Source organism: Nymphalis io, chromosome 25, assembly GCF_905147045.1.
Source record: "Nymphalis io chromosome 25, ilAglIoxx1.1, whole genome shotgun sequence".
NCBI classification, from domain to species: Eukaryota; Metazoa; Arthropoda; class Insecta; order Lepidoptera; family Nymphalidae; genus Nymphalis; species Nymphalis io.
In genome coordinates this window covers 3,508,764-3,526,389 of record NC_065912.1, presented here as the reverse complement: position 1 = coordinate 3,526,389, position 17,626 = coordinate 3,508,764, and the positions used below count along the sequence as shown (strand labels likewise).

The 17,626-nt window shown below is 34.9% G+C and overlaps 2 protein-coding genes across 3 annotated transcripts; one reads left to right on the top strand and one right to left on the bottom strand.

Moving 5' to 3' along the window:
* Positions 1–3,758: 3,758 nt before the first annotated feature.
* Positions 3,759–6,495, bottom strand: LOC126778266 (uncharacterized). The gene has a single exon (XM_050501756.1). It carries the CDS (start codon positions 4,751–4,753, stop codon positions 3,977–3,979), a length of 777 nt encoding a protein of 258 aa, XP_050357713.1. The 5' UTR covers positions 4,754–6,495; the 3' UTR covers positions 3,759–3,976.
* A 1,114-nt stretch (positions 6,496–7,609) lies between these two features.
* Positions 7,610–9,169, top strand: LOC126778267 (uncharacterized). 2 transcript variants are annotated; one of them, XM_050501759.1, is made up of 3 exons: positions 7,610–7,981; positions 8,054–8,464; positions 8,752–9,169. In XM_050501759.1, the coding sequence occupies exons 1-3, from the start codon at positions 7,769–7,771 to the stop codon at positions 8,884–8,886; spliced, it is 759 nt and encodes a 252-aa protein (XP_050357716.1). In that variant the 5' UTR covers positions 7,610–7,768; the 3' UTR covers positions 8,887–9,169. The 2 variants fall into 2 exon arrangements, with proteins under 2 accessions (XP_050357716.1, XP_050357714.1); XM_050501757.1 differs by having other exon boundaries at positions 8,743–9,169.
* Positions 9,170–17,626: the final 8,457 nt, after the last annotated feature.

The following is a 17,626-nucleotide window of genomic DNA, read 5'->3' as shown; positions in this document are numbered from 1 at the left end:
ATAAATCTTGTAATTAGTGGTTACTGTAGTAAAACCTATAAAGAGTAAAACCTCAGGAAATAGTTTTTTTTTTTTATAAAATAGAGAAAGAACAGAAAATTTACCCTACATTTTTACCCTATTGAATCACGAATCGTAATAAATAATGGTTGGAATTTCTTAAGGATTTTTTTTTTATAAAATATTTATTGTGCAAAACGCCTTACATGCTAATTTTAGCATAAGACGGCTTTACTTATGCTGAATGCTAACATTTATGTTGGCATTGAACCAACCAAGATACGTCTATACTTAAATTTAAAAACAAAGACATTCTCATATTATACTTATGTTTTAAAAATTACTCAATTTTATTAACACTTAAATTCTAATATGTTGCTTTACGAATATTAATTTTAAAAACATTGAAAGTCTCATACGTAGTCTTGATTTTCATATCAAGTGACATCGCAATAATAATAATTAAATATGATAACGCAGCACAAAAATTTACATACAAATCAAACATTTGCTTACGTTAATTCCTTGTAAATTTCCAAGCTTATCACTGTTGCATATTTTTAAATACACTTTACTGTTTTAATTTGTGTGTATTAATTTCACTTCCACTGATTATTAAAATTTGATGAAATATAAATCAACTCTTTTACTCATAACCGCTCAATGTGTTTAAAACGTGTTTCGCACACTGCGAAATACATTTTAAACTCGTCCAAGACCAAGACCGCTTTTATAATATTTTTTGCATACTATTTTGAGACACTGAAGTCAAACGACGGACGAGTGCACGCAATGTGTCTTAAATTTAGGTTTTATAAAAATAAATCTAATTTAAAAGTAAAATAAACTTACATCTTTACATAAATCACTTCTCTCGACAGTATGTCAAACAGTATAAAGTAATGAAGCTAACTAAATGCTAGTGCTATAGCAAACCGTATGTATTCAGTTCCGAGTTACGGGTGCGCCATCTAGTACCGAGCAACGAAACGTTACACACAAATTCATTTCATACTCGCATTTTTCGTAGTATGGGCATCTACACTATTTCAGTTTACGCAAGTACTGTTGATGTGTTTATAGAAACATTTGCTGATCGTATGTTTTACGCATGCGCGAGCGTATTCGGTGAATTTAGTACTCTAGGTTCAATTTCAAGCTAAAAAAAAAAAATTCTTTGTTTTTTTAGTTTTGTTTAAAATATGTTTTTATTTTATTATTATGTGTATGCCAGGAGACCCTTAGCACAGGACAACCTAGTTTGGGGTGCATGTCAGTCACCTCCACGTGGTGCACCCTTTTTTTTTTTTTTTTTTTTTTTCTCGCTGGAAAAACACATTTATGTGTTTCCCCCACATGAGGTGGGGGGGTATGTGGGACTCGCCGGCGCTGAAGGCGCCGGAATACCCACTAAAAACCAGCGGTACCCACTCCATCTTGTCGGGGGACGTCACGGGATCGCTTGCGCATACTACCGTGCCGTCCCGACGGTTGGCCCGCTTCTGCGGGCCTCCAAATACTAGGGGGTACTCGGGGTACAGAGACCCCCTGGCCCCGGCGACACTCACGGCGGGAGGAGAAGATGCGCATAGCGCCGGCGTCTTCTCCCCGGTCTTCTTCGACGAAGCGGGTCAGCGGAGGCACTCTCCTCGCGCTCCCGCTCTGCGGCCTCCTTCTGCGACATGACATTTTCGCAGAAGGAGACCATCTCCATCCAGCACCTTTCGCTACCAAGCATGGCATTTATCACGCTCGGCAGCGAAAGGTCTCCGCCGATTATAGTCGCCAGGGAAAGGCGCTGAGGCCCCACGTGGTGCACCCTGGGCAACGGGGTCGACCAGCAATCCGATGTTTTTTCCGGATTGCTTTTCTATCGCAGCTGAGACTGACGCGGCAGAAGTGGCGCGGGCCGCTCCTGGTACTTCTCTGTTGAGCAGAGTGGACCAGCGAGCGGGTTCATGGCAAGTAGGAGGACTCCGGTATCCTTTTGGGCCGCCGCAGAGAGAGAGGAGGAGTTGGTCTCCGGAGTCCTTTCGGGCTGCCGGAGACAGGAGGAGGAGTATAAGGAGGAGGGAGAGGCGGGTTCGCCCAGTTTCGGTGTTGATGCTGGGTGGACAGACTTCGGTCACCGCTTTCTCAAACTCGTTTCCCCATCCAGGCGCCAGCCTGTGGTGGGACCGAGGGCCTTGCCGTCACCGGCCGGGCCAAGAGGAGAAAACCTCAATAAAAAACAACCGGTGGGTCGCTCACCCAAAGCGACGGCCGCAGGCGGGGTCGCGGTGGTGAGCTAACGCGTTCCCGTAACCCCGCCACCATGCGGTGAGGCGGAAACTAGGAGGTTTTAGTGGGTAGGACGGTGGCTTTCTGCCCCGTGAGTGCCACTTACCCGTCCCGGTCGTGTCAAAAAAAAAAGAGCAACCTAGTTTGGGCTCCTGTCTCCCACATATAACTGTATTTTATAATATATAAAAAAAAATGTAAACATTATTGTCTGTGGGAGAGAATAAATAAATTTATTGTATATTTATTTATTATGTATAATTTTATTTTAAAAACAATTTTTGTTGTTGTTCTAATTTTGTTTGAAATATGTTTTGTTTCATTTTTGATGTTTACTTTCATTCGAAGCAAAACTATTTTTAAGTTGATTTATGGTGAGAATGTTATTTAAATATTATTATCAATAAATAATTTTCGACACCTATTTGTTGCTTTTTCATTATAATTGATGCATAATGGATTGCGATGTTACTGTGATATAACAAGCTCATAGGTAAATTTTTCAAAATAGTAAATCCAAATTTTTCATGAGAAGTAACGAGTAACGTAACGATACTATAGTAACGAGTACTAATTATTATAGTAACGAATACGTACGTATTCGTTACTATAATAATTAGTACTACTTTTTTTCGTTACTTTTACACCTCTACTAAATACGATTTTCGCATCGGTATTACCTTGTAGCTAATTAAACTTCTTCAGTAACTTCAGTAACAGCCTGTTAATGTCCCACTGCTGGGCTAAGGCCTCCTCTCCCTTTTTGAGGAGAAGGTTTTAGAGCTTATTCCACCACGCTGCTTCAATGCGGGTTGGTAGAATACACATGTGACATAATTTCAATGAAATTAGACACATGCAGGTTTCCTCACGATGTTTTCCTTCACCGTCAAGCACGAGATGAATTTTAATCACAAATTAAGCACATGAAAATTCAGTGGTGCTTACCCGGGTTTGAACCCACGATCATCGGTTAAGATTCACGCGTTCTAACCACTAGGCCATCTCGGCTAATTAAACTGCTTAGGTTGAAAGATATATGTAGGCGTCTCATTCTAACCTACTGAATTTGATTCCAGGAAAGGGAGAAGAGAATAACGGGTCTGACGCATGCACGGTTCAAACTCAAGCTTGCCATTACTAAAAAATGTTATAATTTTCCACACAACGAACTACGTCATCATTCTAATGTGTTAATATATTAAATATATTAAATTATGTCAATTCAATTGTAAGATTTAAAGTAATTTGCGTGCTCAACGATCACAAAACTAACAATTTTTAGATGATGACGCAACTCGTGAACAAAACGATCGCCTCCATATTAATCTTTGTCAAAGAAAATAAAAATTTTTTTAATTACGTAGGTAATGTTTGGATGTTATTATGTATTTAGCGGTGATATATTTATAATAATGTTATTTTTTTATTCACCCATATTGTAAGTCATTTTTATGTTTATTATAAAACATTTTATATTATTTTATATAATACTATCCTCAACTTCTTGCTAACCTTGACTTTACAACATATTTTATGTATTCAAATTTATTATTAGCACATTGATTGTTGGTAACGTCAAGTGTGATTATTTGCTGATTTAATAAAACTACAAATGTTTAACTAGCTTTATTTACATGAAATTCTATTACAAGTGCATAATTTTTATGTAACGTAATGAATATTTTATTAAGAGTTAATTATTACTTGCATCACAAAAGCTAATATTTGTCGTTTGAACAGTTTGTGAAACATCTGAGTCACGATTTAGACACATTTCCTTGAAGTTCATCTCAGCCCCTGAATCATCCGAGTTATTTAAAATATTCCGTGACAGGTCCAACTCGCTCCTTAGTTGCTGGATCGACTGTATCACCTCGTTCTGGAAATTCATATTCAGCTTGTATAACTGCTCTGAGTAATCCTTTTCTTTCCTAATTTCGTTCTTTAAATGGGTATCCTTAAACTTTTCGTATTCTGACATAATTCGTACTTTTGACTCGTAAACATGTTGCACCATAGACACTAAAGTGAATAGCTTCTCGATAACCTTCTCTTTGACTTCTTTGGTAATATTAGGATCTGATTCGAGGTCTGATTTCGCATCCAGTGCTAAATCATTAGCGGATGACGGAAAGCCTAGAAATGATTTGGAACTGTTTCCATTATTTGCTTTAGCAGATTGCGCGATTTCAGGTTTAGGTGACTTTTCTTTTTCAGTTTTCTTTGTCGTAAATGCTCCATGAGTTACCACTTCAGTAAACACCCCGGAACTTGGTTTATTTGATTGATACTCTGCTGTTTTTTTGTTAACTTTTTGCAATAATTCATTGTTCTTCTCCTTCTGTATATCATAATTTGTCTTCTGTAACACTTCCTCGTGCACTTTCCCATCTTGTTTGTCATTATTATCAGTTGTCTTAAACGGGCTTCCGGTTCTGTTGCTAAAATTTGTTACATTTAGCTTAGACATGTCTGTGCCTTTTAAGGTACGGCGTAAAAGGTTTCGAAAGTTTTAGGCCACTGAACTAATTTTTCTATCACATAACTCTGTCCGCCCTGTGTGGTGACGATCTAAGAACTAAACGGTTAGTTGGTATTGAATTATTACGTTCTCCATATGAGTGTAGGTTTCGCTCCATAGTTTTGGTTTGTCAGCGCTTCCTAAGTGTGGCAATGAATTTATGATTACGATTGAGACCGACGCCAACTCTGCGTAGGCTTTAATGCAGTTTGCATTGAATATTGTGTATGTTGTAAGGATTTTTTTCAAGTGTTTGAACAACAAATTGAACTGCGTATTTGTGTTGAATGATGTAATCGCAAAACTGGTTAAGGTGAACAAAATTTGAATTTAGGCTAATTATTTTCACAGATAATAAAATAAAAGAACGTGTTTTTTTTCAATTGATATCGACTTGAATAAACAACATTACCTTTAACTACACCATTTGGTGTAAGTAAGTAAGTATTCAGTTTATGCCATAAAAATAAGTATAAAAAGAGAAAAATTATAAAATTCTGCAATTTTCGATAAAAATAAAAATTCAATTTCAAACGGCACGGTAGCTGCTCGTAAGTAGGACACTTCTGGAGCGCAAAATTTCCCTTAGAAGTTTTCGAGCCTATTCAAGCATATAAACGAATAGGTATATCACCACTGTTTGGAAGATATACATAAGTGTATACTGCAAAATGAGTTATAAATACGAAATAAACCGATAAAGGGGTCTTACTAATATGCGTTGCTTATCCATTGTTTAATTAAACACTGATTTAAGACTTTTTAACATTATTAATTTGACGTTCGAATGATGAAAACACAGCGTTACTTAACTAATCACCCACTAAACAACGTTTATAGTAAGGCCGTTAGTGATCCTTGTCTGGAGACAATGAAATGCATTGTCTTTAAGTTTTATGAAATTGAGAAGAAAGTTAATATTTTTTTATCACAGAGAAATTGGCTCCATATGAAAGACTAGGATAATTTATTCTGGTGTAATATTATATACAAAAATATTTAATTGCCAAGCATATGTATCTAACCTCATTACAACATAACGCTTGATTATTTGGCTGTATTATATATTAGCGACGCGGAGTTTGGGTGCTGTCAGCATATTAATCGGAGTCGATAGTGATCGAAAAGTTCCGCTATTGGGGAAAGTGATTACTTGTCTTCAATTACTTGATGAAAGAGATTTATATTACATGTTCGAAAGTAACAAAAACACTGTTTATATCTGTCCTGGATACAATTTCTCTGACATCTGATTTCATTTCTGGAGACAAATTCCTAATTTGTCAAAGGTTACCAAAGCCACGAACACTTGTTACTATGTCCTTGGGTCTGTAATATGGACCTTAGTTCACAAAATGGTATGTTTCTCTACAAAATTTTAGTTAGTACAACTTTGTACTCAGTACTTTGCTTATCTAAAAGTACGTATAAATTAACTGCTTCGTTGGCTGAATATAAGGCTGGGTTCAAATCCCAGGGCGGACCAATAAAATGTTATTGAATTTTTCTGTAGAAATTTTTAGTTGAAGGTCTGGAGTTTGGAAAGTGTGCGTACTCTCCCGTGCCTCGAAAAGAACGTAAAGCACGTTGGTCATGCGCCTGAATGGCCTCCAGTTATGTTGTATTATGAGACTAACGAAATGGAGACTGCAACTGTGTTTGCTAATCTAATTAGTATCAAACTCCTCCCAAAACAAATTAATAAATACTATAACGTGTATTGTTTTTACAAATACCTACTTATAACTTTATAACAATAAATTATAGAGCAAAAGTATCAAACTTCTTCTATCCATATACTAATATTTTATTTAAATACATTCTAGCGAGTACTTTGGAACCGTCGTTTTAAAGAAATATAAATATCATCACTTACCAATATACATACATATTGGAAACCCCAAATATGTACAACTTTTTGCTTGTATTAGGGGAATAGATGATTCTTTCAAAAATAAAGTCCGAAATGGAACCGATAAGAAACTAAGTAGTTAATCCTTTCTAACAATTAAATTATTGAATTTTATTACATATCCTGGAACAAAGAAATGCCAAATCCACGCTTAACACATCCATTTAAATTAAACGCTTAAAGAATTGGACGTGCTTCACCCAAGGAATTAGATTCGCGACTCAAAAGGAAAACGCTGCCAGTGTTCTTGCCAATATTCCACGCGCTCGTGATTTGTACACTTTTTTTATGAAAAACTTATGTATTTTAAACAATTGTTTTTATAAAGAGAATATCGATACAAAAAACAATATACAAAATAATAGTTTTTATAAAGAGAGTATCATCCAAGTTCGCTAATTAAAAATCACCGTCTATCTTCCGGCCGCCAGTTGTCTGTCTATGTACACCTTATGGAGCTGAGCTATTGTTTTTATGAAAAAATCAAAATATGCGTAACATTGAACTTCACATTCATCGACGATATTATCTCCGGAGTGACAAGTTCAATGATAGCAATTTAATCACTATTATGTATGCAAACGGCGCGTGTGCTGCGTCTGCACATCCATATCAAGCAGCTTACCGCTATATACATTTGACATCACTTTCCAACGTCAAAAGTTTTCCTTTGGATAGAAAAGGACAGAACATCTGGATCACTTATTCGCCGAATCAGGGTATGGTGTCACAAACAACAGAAAAGGCGCCTTAAACTCACGTTTCTAAAACGTCTGTATATCAAACGGCGTCGTTAAAACTTAGGCCTTTTTGAACTCAGGACCGATAGGAGGATACGTATCAAATAGCTTTCCCTTACACTTCCACCTCCCACTATTAAAAGATCGTAAGTACGCGATTGAGTGGTACATACCAAGACAATCCGTACCGGAACTGCGAACTACGTGCTGAATTTGAAATAGCTGTATAAAAGCCATTGGGTCCTTGTCGAAACTATCACAATCTCACCAAACGTTCTCCAGTGAACACCAGGAGTAAAAAAAACAAACAAAATGGCATCGATGAAAGTGGTGTGTTTGTTTATTGCATTATTCGGGGCAGCCATGGCTCAGCCATCCAAACAAGGATTTTGGAAAGGAACACCGATGGACGGCATGGTCGAGGAGATGAGATCTGGCTGCGCTGAAGGATCCGACCCAACTGCATGCATCAAATACAAAGTTATGTCCTTATTAGACAGTATCTTCAAGAAGGACACTTTCCAGGTAATTAATATAATTTACACTTTTAATTTTCTTAAAATATAACAAACACTTTATAACTAGAAACCGTTACAGATCTCGGATGCCGTTGAAGTAACGAAGAACGGTGCAGGTAACGAAGCCACCGGTCGTTCTACAGGCGACTTCATGGACTCCATCGAAAACTACATCCAATCGCACGATGTTACCTTCCAATTGCCTATCGCTGACACTAAGGTCACGGTAAGCCCCAGAAACCTTGACAATGATGAATTGAGCCTCAACATCAAGTTCAACAAGGATGGCGCTCGTTCAGTCGGCGAGGCTCGCAAGGCTAAGCTTAAGAAGATCATTGTCCCCATCCTGGTGTTCGTTCTCCTCAAGGCCATGACTCTCATTCCTCTAGCTATCGGAGTCCTCGGTCTGAAGGCTTGGAACGCCCTGCAGCTGTCGTTCTTCTCTTTTGTCGTATCCGTCGCTCTGGCTATCTTCCAGCTCTGCAAGAAGGTGAGTTTGAAAGTAGATGATATTTATGTCAAAAATAAAAAAATATTTGTCTCGTATATGTACTACTGATATGGCACAATTAGCTGCTTATATAGTTATAAAAGCACAAATACTTCAAGCACATAAATGTAAACTCAATCACATCACATATTATTAAGTCAAATTTTCGCATTCTTTGCCTTTACACCGGCTGCAAAATTAACTTTATTACTCTATGGATCACACAGTTGATTCTGCACTAACTAACCTTCAAATTTTACCCTTGAGTAACGTTGTAGTTTACCCAGATTGCTGCGGACAACTCGCACCCGCAGATCGCGGCTCACGGACCCTGGGATGCAGCCTACGCTGCCACTCGTCACAGGAGAGAGGCTGAGCCCCAAGAGTTGGCTCAAGAACTCGCTTACAACGCATATCACTAAACAGTCCTTTTAAGACGATATGGGGGAATACCAAACCATGAAGACCTCTTTTAGCATATTTAAGCCTTTAAAAATATACGGAAATGGCCCTCGTGTCTTCGAAATTGGATAACGATAACCGACCGATGATAACCCGACAGCCGTCTGTTTGTCTCCTCGATCAAGCAAACGGGTACAAACCAAAAAGGTTTTTCGAAACCATGTATGTAAATAGTGTGGAAATATTATTTATTTAATTGTGTGCGTGAATGTGAGTGTGGTTGTTATTTATTGTTTAAATAAATCATTTTTTAAAAACATCTTCATTTTATTCCGTCTGTTTTATGTTTTCAATAAAATTTGCATAATTTTTATTTTTTCTTAACTAAAATAAAAAACAAAATGTCTTTTTCTATTAAAAAAAAAGTAATATAATAGCTTAAAAAAGAATATTTAAAAAAAATAATAGACAAGAGAATTTCATACAAAAAATTTAGTATTAAAAGCCGTCTGAACAAATTTTACCACGGATAGTTAGAGCCATAGAAATAATATAAAAGCACATCATTAGAGATTTATGTATCATACATATATGACTAAGGTATTGAACTGGTCAAATAAATTACATATGAATATAACAATAAAAAATAAATAAAAGAAAGGTAATTAAAAGTCCTTACACATATTTTTGCTCGCTTTCACTGGTAGAAAGTCCTGCTTAATTCACCTCTCACACACGCAAATCTACAACACCTAGGGTGGTCTATATATTGTTCCTAGTAACCAACTGCGTTACTATAAAGATTGTTTAGCTGGTAAATAGTTAAACAATTCGGTGTCTTCTTCTTTCGATTGGTAAATCAATAATGTCAGAAAGAGCTAAGTAACGTTTATAAGAAAGACGATTAAACAAAAGTTACAAAATTGTGTAAAAAAAAAAATCAACGGTTAAATGAAATTTATTTAAAATACAATATTATGTTGGAACCACACATACTAAAAGTTACCAAAGTTTCTTGAATGACAAGAAACTTACCAAAGTTTCTTGAAATTCGGATGAATAATTCATTTGCTTATAATTAACAATTAACCTAAAGCAAAACAAACATCAAATACGTAACAAGAAAAAAAAATACAAAAAAATTATATACTGATAAAAAACCTATAAAAATAAAAAAAACAAATATTATGTTTGTTGATCTTACTTATATATAAGTACCTAGTAATATTTTTAAACAAGCGTCGTTGCGTCGATGTAATTTTAAATCAATCAAATATGTGAATCTTCGTAAGACCCTTTTCTCAAGTAGGAAATGAGCCGATCATCTTTAAACAGATCATCGTTTAAATCACATGCCACGCCACAGACAAAATACACAGGTACACACGTTAAACTTATAGCACACCTCTTTTTCAAATTAATAAATAAAATAATGAAAATACTACTATTGATTTTATTTCTGAGAATATCAGGCTTACTTCATCGCTTATTTATAACAACAAAACATTTTCATATCAACCAGATAACTATGTTAAGTATCTAATAATTAATTACTAGATAACTGTAGCATAATTATACTTTGCCCGGGAAATATGGTTGTTAGCTTTTGCTTGATATCTTGCGCGTGATCCTCGATAGATCGAGGAGCAACTGATTAACGAAATATTCTTTGTTTATTTAGTTGCAATCGCTCTTTATACACACACATATGTAACAACAGACATATACATATACTATACCTTTTGTTTATTGAATAATGGAATATGTAATAAGTTTATGGAGAAGCGACTACACGATATTACACATTTAAATCCTTCACCAAATCTTCTATAGTTGTTATTTGTATATAAATAGCCATAGTGTTCTTGCTATAAAACAGTAATGCTACTTTTGGCATTCGACCAAATGCATCTTATAAAAGAACATGATCAATGTATATACTTCGATTACTATTACATATTCACGTTAAAAGATTCAAAATTTTTATCATAAATTTGTAGAGTAAAAGAAAGAAAAATAAACACGTTGCTCTACGTAGCGCTACGCCGGTAATCTTTGAAACTTTTTTGAAAGCTCAAGAATAACTCATAAATAGTAATTAATACGATCGAAAAAAAGTGCTTCTATGATTTCACACAAATCTACATACTATTTTATATCTTATATCTCAATAATCATGCATAATTAATAATCTAATAAATAAACATATAATAATAATATCCTTTTAATAATTAATGTTATATTTTAAGTTTAAATGTTGCAAAAAATATAGATTATTTTGTATTAATAGGTTGCGTGTCTATTGAAAATAAAAAAGCTTACTTCAACGACTTTTAAATATCTGTTCTTTTATCACTTTATGTTTAATGAAACGAAATTATGTTTTATAACAAGATATTGTATGCTTTTTTGCACATAGTGTATTTCAATTTATATTTAATGTAAAAAATTATGATATATTTAATGTCTCCCCTCTTTAGGATAAGCTCACCAACCCAAAGAGGAATAGCCTCTATGGGTTAATGATTGTTACCGCTGGGCACAAGATATTTATAAGGCGTTATGTGAAAAGTCAGTGGTGCTTGCATAGTTCGAAACGAGATATTTGGTTAAGAGCCTCGCATTGTGCAATAAAACAAACAATTTTCATTATTAAACATTATATTAGAAGATTTTTCGCTTACTTAGTTAATCTATTCCATTAAATCCGTTATGACCCAAATAGAATTCATGTTATTTCATATTAATGACCTTTAATATGATAATCGCGGCCAGACCAATAAAGGGACTCATTGTAATTCTAAAGGATATGTCAGGATACGTCGCCATAGTCTGTACCCTCGTGACCCACTGGCTACGCGTTAGCGAGGATTGACAACTACAACAATCGATAAATTAAAAGGCCGGCCACAAACATTACGACTTTTATTCGAAATTTGCTCAAGCAAAATTGTCGAAAAGCTATCCTAGTTATTATTTGTCGATATTTAGTGATTTCCAGGAGTAATATTTTAAATCTATATTAATATTATAAAGCTTGAATGTAGTAAATATAGGATCCACTGATCCGATTAAAAAAATGTGTTAGATAACTCAGAAAGGTTTAAAGACTGTATATAATAGGGAACATAACGTTACGACCGAAAAGGGCGGGGCGGGCAATGGTGTTTAACTCGGGTGAAACCGCACGAAGCAGCTCTCCGAAACAAACTTTTAATAATCGGAATCTCCAGACAGGTAAATTTTCTTTTGGGAGTTGGTATGGACACATTTTTCAATTTTTAACGTTGACGTGTTGGTCCAGAGAGGGGCGCATCTATTAAAAAATAACTAATAAACATTTTGAAACTTGCATATGTATATGATCACTACAGTAAACAAATAAAGAAAAGGAACATTACTTCAAAGAAACTTTATAAAACGCACGCAGATATATAAAATAATATGATTCTAAATTTTAAGTGACTAAAAATTCGTTTAAATAGCTTAATTTTGTTACTTAGTTAATTTAATTTAAAAAAAACTTAAGTATTCCTCAATTCATAATGTTCAAAATTCAAACGTTTATTAATAGTAACAAAGGCGTCTCTAACCCATATAACGCTCGTGTGCAATCATTACCCTACAGCCCTCTAGTATGCGCGCGGTGAAAATGGAATACGTACAAATGTTAACATTTCTTTATAAATATAAAATGTTATGTAATATTAAAAAATTGAAATTATAAAAAAAATCAACTTTCATACTAACTCGGTCAGCTGATCGGTCATTTTGTATGGAGTCAAATTTTTTTTTTACAATTTCCATTTTTTATCATTGACATAACATTTATATAGACATGTTAACGTGGGAACATTTCGGCCTGATAGGGTGTTATCAAACACCTTATATTTACAACAGTGAACGGAGATCCGGGTGCAAATGGTGCAATTTTAAATGATTTTGGGTAACAATAAAGTTTCCCACATCTGTGAAATTTCTTCATTCTAATTTCGACCTCACATAAAACAGACAGAGTTCAATATCAATTGGGATACATTTGACAGATTCGGGAAGCTTGATGCTAGGCCATTGTACACGGGTAAAAACATAATTAAACATTTATGAGCTCTTTTTACGCGGGGTTGAGTTATAACGCCCAGCGTCATTCATTGAAAGTGCCGAGGCCGGCCGTCGGCGCCCCAAATATCGCTGCGCCCGTGTGCACCGCATACCCTGCACTATAGGTAAAAACGCCTCTAAATAGTAATACACGTCAGTCACCAAAAGATGCCGCTTTGTAACTAAAATAAAACAACGATAACAACTACACCACAACACTTGAACTCCCAATCCCTCCCCACCCGATCCCAGTATCGTCGTCAGTGTCTTACGTTCAACTTTTATTTTTATTATGATAAATGTGTAATTAAATCTGAAAACTTACTTTTAAAAATGTAATCATTAATTAAATTCGATAATATTATATAAATATTCGATAATATGATATAAATTAATAATCAAGAATATTTCATCATGTTCTTAATTACCTACTTCATAATTATCTTTTAAGTAAAAATTGCATTGTGAGAAGATAACCTTAGAAATTCCTTTCTTACTTTAACAAAATAAATTAAAAAATACACTTTATTACAACAGCATAAGGTCTATAAATTATAAACTTTTATCATGTAGTGAACACTGTCTTGTACACTAAACGAGAATTATCTAAGATTTGGTTTGCTTATTGGTATGTTTGTCACGGTGTCTGTAAGTAGAGTGGCATGTACAAGTGTTATCTAACATGAAAATATGCACATTAATTTTGCTGGCGACACCATTTTACGGTAACAATGTCTTTTTTATATAATTTTTTTAATATTTTTTATATCTTTTTCTGATATTTTGCTGTCATACAAGGAGTTTGAGTTTTTAGCTAAAGTTTTACGGCCGGTTGCCACCTGACGCCAAGGTCGTACTTCTCGTGGAGACATGAGACATTGTGTTCCGGTTTGAAGGGTGAGTGAGCCAGTGTAATTACAGGCACAAGGGACATAAAATCTTAGTTCCCAAGGTTGGTGGCGCATTGTAAGTAGACTGGCATGTACAAGTGTTATCTAACATGAAAATATGCACATTAATTTTGCTGGCGACACCATTTTACGGTAACAATGTCTTTTTTATATAATTTTTTTAATATTTTTTATATCTTTTTCTGATATTTTGCTGTCATACAAGGAGTTTGAGTTTTTAGCTAAAGTTTTACGGCCGGTTGCCACCTGACGCCAAGGTCGTACTTCTCGTGGAGCCATGAGACATTGTGTTCCGGTTTGAAGGGTGAGTGAGCTAGTGTAATTACAGGCACAAGGGACATAAAATCTTAGTTCCCAAGGTTGGTGGCGCATTGGATATGTAAGCGATGGTTGACATTTCTTACAATGCCAATGTCTAAGAGCGTTGGTGACCACTTACCATCAGGTGGCCCATATGCTCGTCCGCCTTCCTATTCTATAAAAAAAAAAAATGCGGGCGCCGCCGTTGGCCTTATGCAGGCTCTTCCGCCGCCATCCCTTTTGTGCGTCCCAACCTAGGCGCACAACACTAACTACAGCCTTTGCTCCAGATATTTGAGTAAGCCTGCAGCAGGGGTTTGGTAACGAAGTGTCCTTCTCCGGCCTGTTGGTCCACGGGAGGTATTTTATTTCCCTTCTACCCGTCATACCTGCCGAGTCCTCCCCTATCCGCCACCTGGGGACGCGTTCTCTAGGGGTGAGGCTCCCCCGAGAAAATGATGATCGTCCTATCAAGAAAGCCTTAAATATCCCGGACCGACCGCGGGGAAGAGGGCGACCGCCCGCAACCTGGTGGTCAAACATACAAAAAGAGGCCCAGAAAGAGAATCTGAGTACACAGACAACCCAGAACAGAGCTCTCTGGCGCAGATGTACAAGGAGACCCGACCCCAGCTGAACTGGGAAGAGGGTTTGAACAAAGAAGAAAGAAGAAGAAGATATCTTTTCTGATATTATTTAAACAAAATTTTATTATAACAGTTTTATTAACTAAAATTTTATGACTTGTTATTTTGTTGTTATAATTTGTAATCATATGGGTATTGTTGTATCCGATAATTCTACTAGAAAACAACAATTTATGGCTGTATTTCGGTTTGAAGTCAGTAGGCCAATGTAATTACAAACACAAGATATAATGGTTGGCGGTAAATGGACTGTGTATGTTACTTCAGTGCCAATACATATGTGTGGAGATGATCACTTACTTCCAAGCAGGTTTTACTCATGGTATATTCGTTCTATTAAATACAAAACAAAAAAATACTGCCGAGCTACATATTTAAATTAAAATCACAGACCCGCTATTGAACGATTACGATAAAGTTTCTGGTGTTTATATTTATTATTATTGCCTTAACTACACCATTACTTATATTTTATTTTGACTAACTCTATTTTGATTATGTATGTAGGTTTAATATGTATCTATCATAAATATTACTAATGTGGTGACAAAATGTGGTACTTAGATAAACATAAAATTAAAACTCAAAAATGAATTAACTGGAATTCATTTATTAAGAGTTAAAGAATAATTATTTTTGTCACCTTGTTAAAAAAATCTACACAAGATACGAAAAACATTATAGATACCGTTTAAATAAATTAATGTGTCTGTTAACGAATAAAACTTAGAATTTGTTCGACATAAATATATCAATTGTTCTAACGGAAGTGAAACAGTAATTTCACAATCCGGACATGGCGGCAAATGCAAATGGCGAACGCGGAACGCATACGAGATCGCTGTCAACCCTTATTGCATAATGAGGATTGGGCAAAGATCGCGAGCTTTATGCTTAGCGATTCGCTATAAGTTTCACTTTCCTTCGAAAATGCTTTAGTTTGTTATTTGTTTGTTTTTAAAATACTTATTAGATTGTTATAGACGCAGAAGTATTAGGACCTATGAAATTGCCGTAATACTTATATAGAAAAAATCAAAGATGTATTCGCCATTGTTTTCAATGCACTTTATGCCATTTAATAAAAGTTCCCTTATGCCTCTGCTATAGAAATCCTGGAGACAAAGAGACCTTAATCAATGTCGTTTTATCTTTTACGTTGGTCGCTTCCGAACTAGTCTGAGATGAATCTGCTATTGACTATGGCTTTAAAGTCATTGCTTTCACAATATCTACTGTCGTCTCCGTCTCACTGTTGAGATCAAGATTGCCTGATCGGAAGCGATCACACAAAAACGCCTCGTGCGTTCACTTGCGTTCCCTGGTCCATACACGTCGTTGATAAAGCGTGTTGTCTATGCTGCGTTGATCTCTTATTCAAAAATAACGCGCAATTGCGTTTTTAAAATGCTAACAGAATAATGTACTACCGAGATGATGGATTGATTAATTAAAAGAGTATTTCAAAATTGAACAATATCACTAACGCACCTTAATTTTGATTCAAGTCGTTATTGGTTGATTATACTTTGCATTGAGGATATTTGTAAAAGTTTTTGTTCCTAAAGAATATTCTATTTAAGCTATATTTCGCATGGAGGAGCCTCTTGTGTAAAACATAAGACAAACTAAAAACGATAAATTTAGCAGGTAAATTACAATACAGCTATGTAATCGTGGATTATCCCATTAAATTGAAATAAGAGGACACATCTCTAAATTTAAATCTCAGCCTCAATTCAAATAAAACCAAAAAAAAATATATTTTTTTTAATTTAAACGGGACGAAACACACATCGCGAAGATATTGTATAATACAGACAAGTAAAAAAAATAAATAATATATACATAAGTAATACAGCTTCATTCCATCCTATAGAGGTTTTTTTCTTAAAATGTAAATGGGATCAATTTAAAGTGGTAGAATTCAATAATTAATAAACTAATCATTCAAATCAGGAGTCGGTTTACATTTAACGAAGGCTTACGCAAACATGGAGATGAAAACCTCCGATTTTAAGTAAGTTATCCAAATTAATACATAACCTTATGTAATAAATACCGTTTTAACGACGTTCAATACTTTTTATCCTCCAATTTAATTATTTAATGTGTTTGTCTAAATTTAAAGCGTGTGAAACTGGGAAACGCATCTACTTACCTAATAATATTGTGTAAGTAGATGATGTTAGAGATTTAAAAGCTTCATCTGCATCTTTTTGTATAAGTTTTATATTGCTTTAATAGTTTTTTTTCAGTTAAGGAATACAAAAAACTCCTCATTTATTTTACTAGTATAGATGATAGTAGATGTAATAAAAATTTAGACAATTTTCACTCCATTTTCATTTTTAAAGATATTAAGATTTACAATCCTCATGCGATATTGTGATCACGACTTTCGGAAACATCAAAAACCGCCAATGCACGTAACATTTAACGTTAACAACGTAATTCCGAAATAATAGATTATATAAAACTTGGGTCGTGAATTTTAATGACCAAAGTGTTTTTTGTAACATCTACTGAAATGATTGATTGGTATGTACTGTCAGACGGTGAGAGCTCCACTCTTGCGCATACCAATGTTGTGATATATTGACTAACAAATATGTTGTGACTTCAGGTGTGACTTGGTAGTGACACAATTCTTTATTTTTAGCTGTTATTTAACCTATTACATGATATTTTCAAATAAATTAAAGTTTATGTTTTCAAAAATATCTATTTACTAAACACTTTTATCAAAAAATACTTCTCATGAATAGCAACGAGCAATTTTGATAAAAATGTTTGACTAA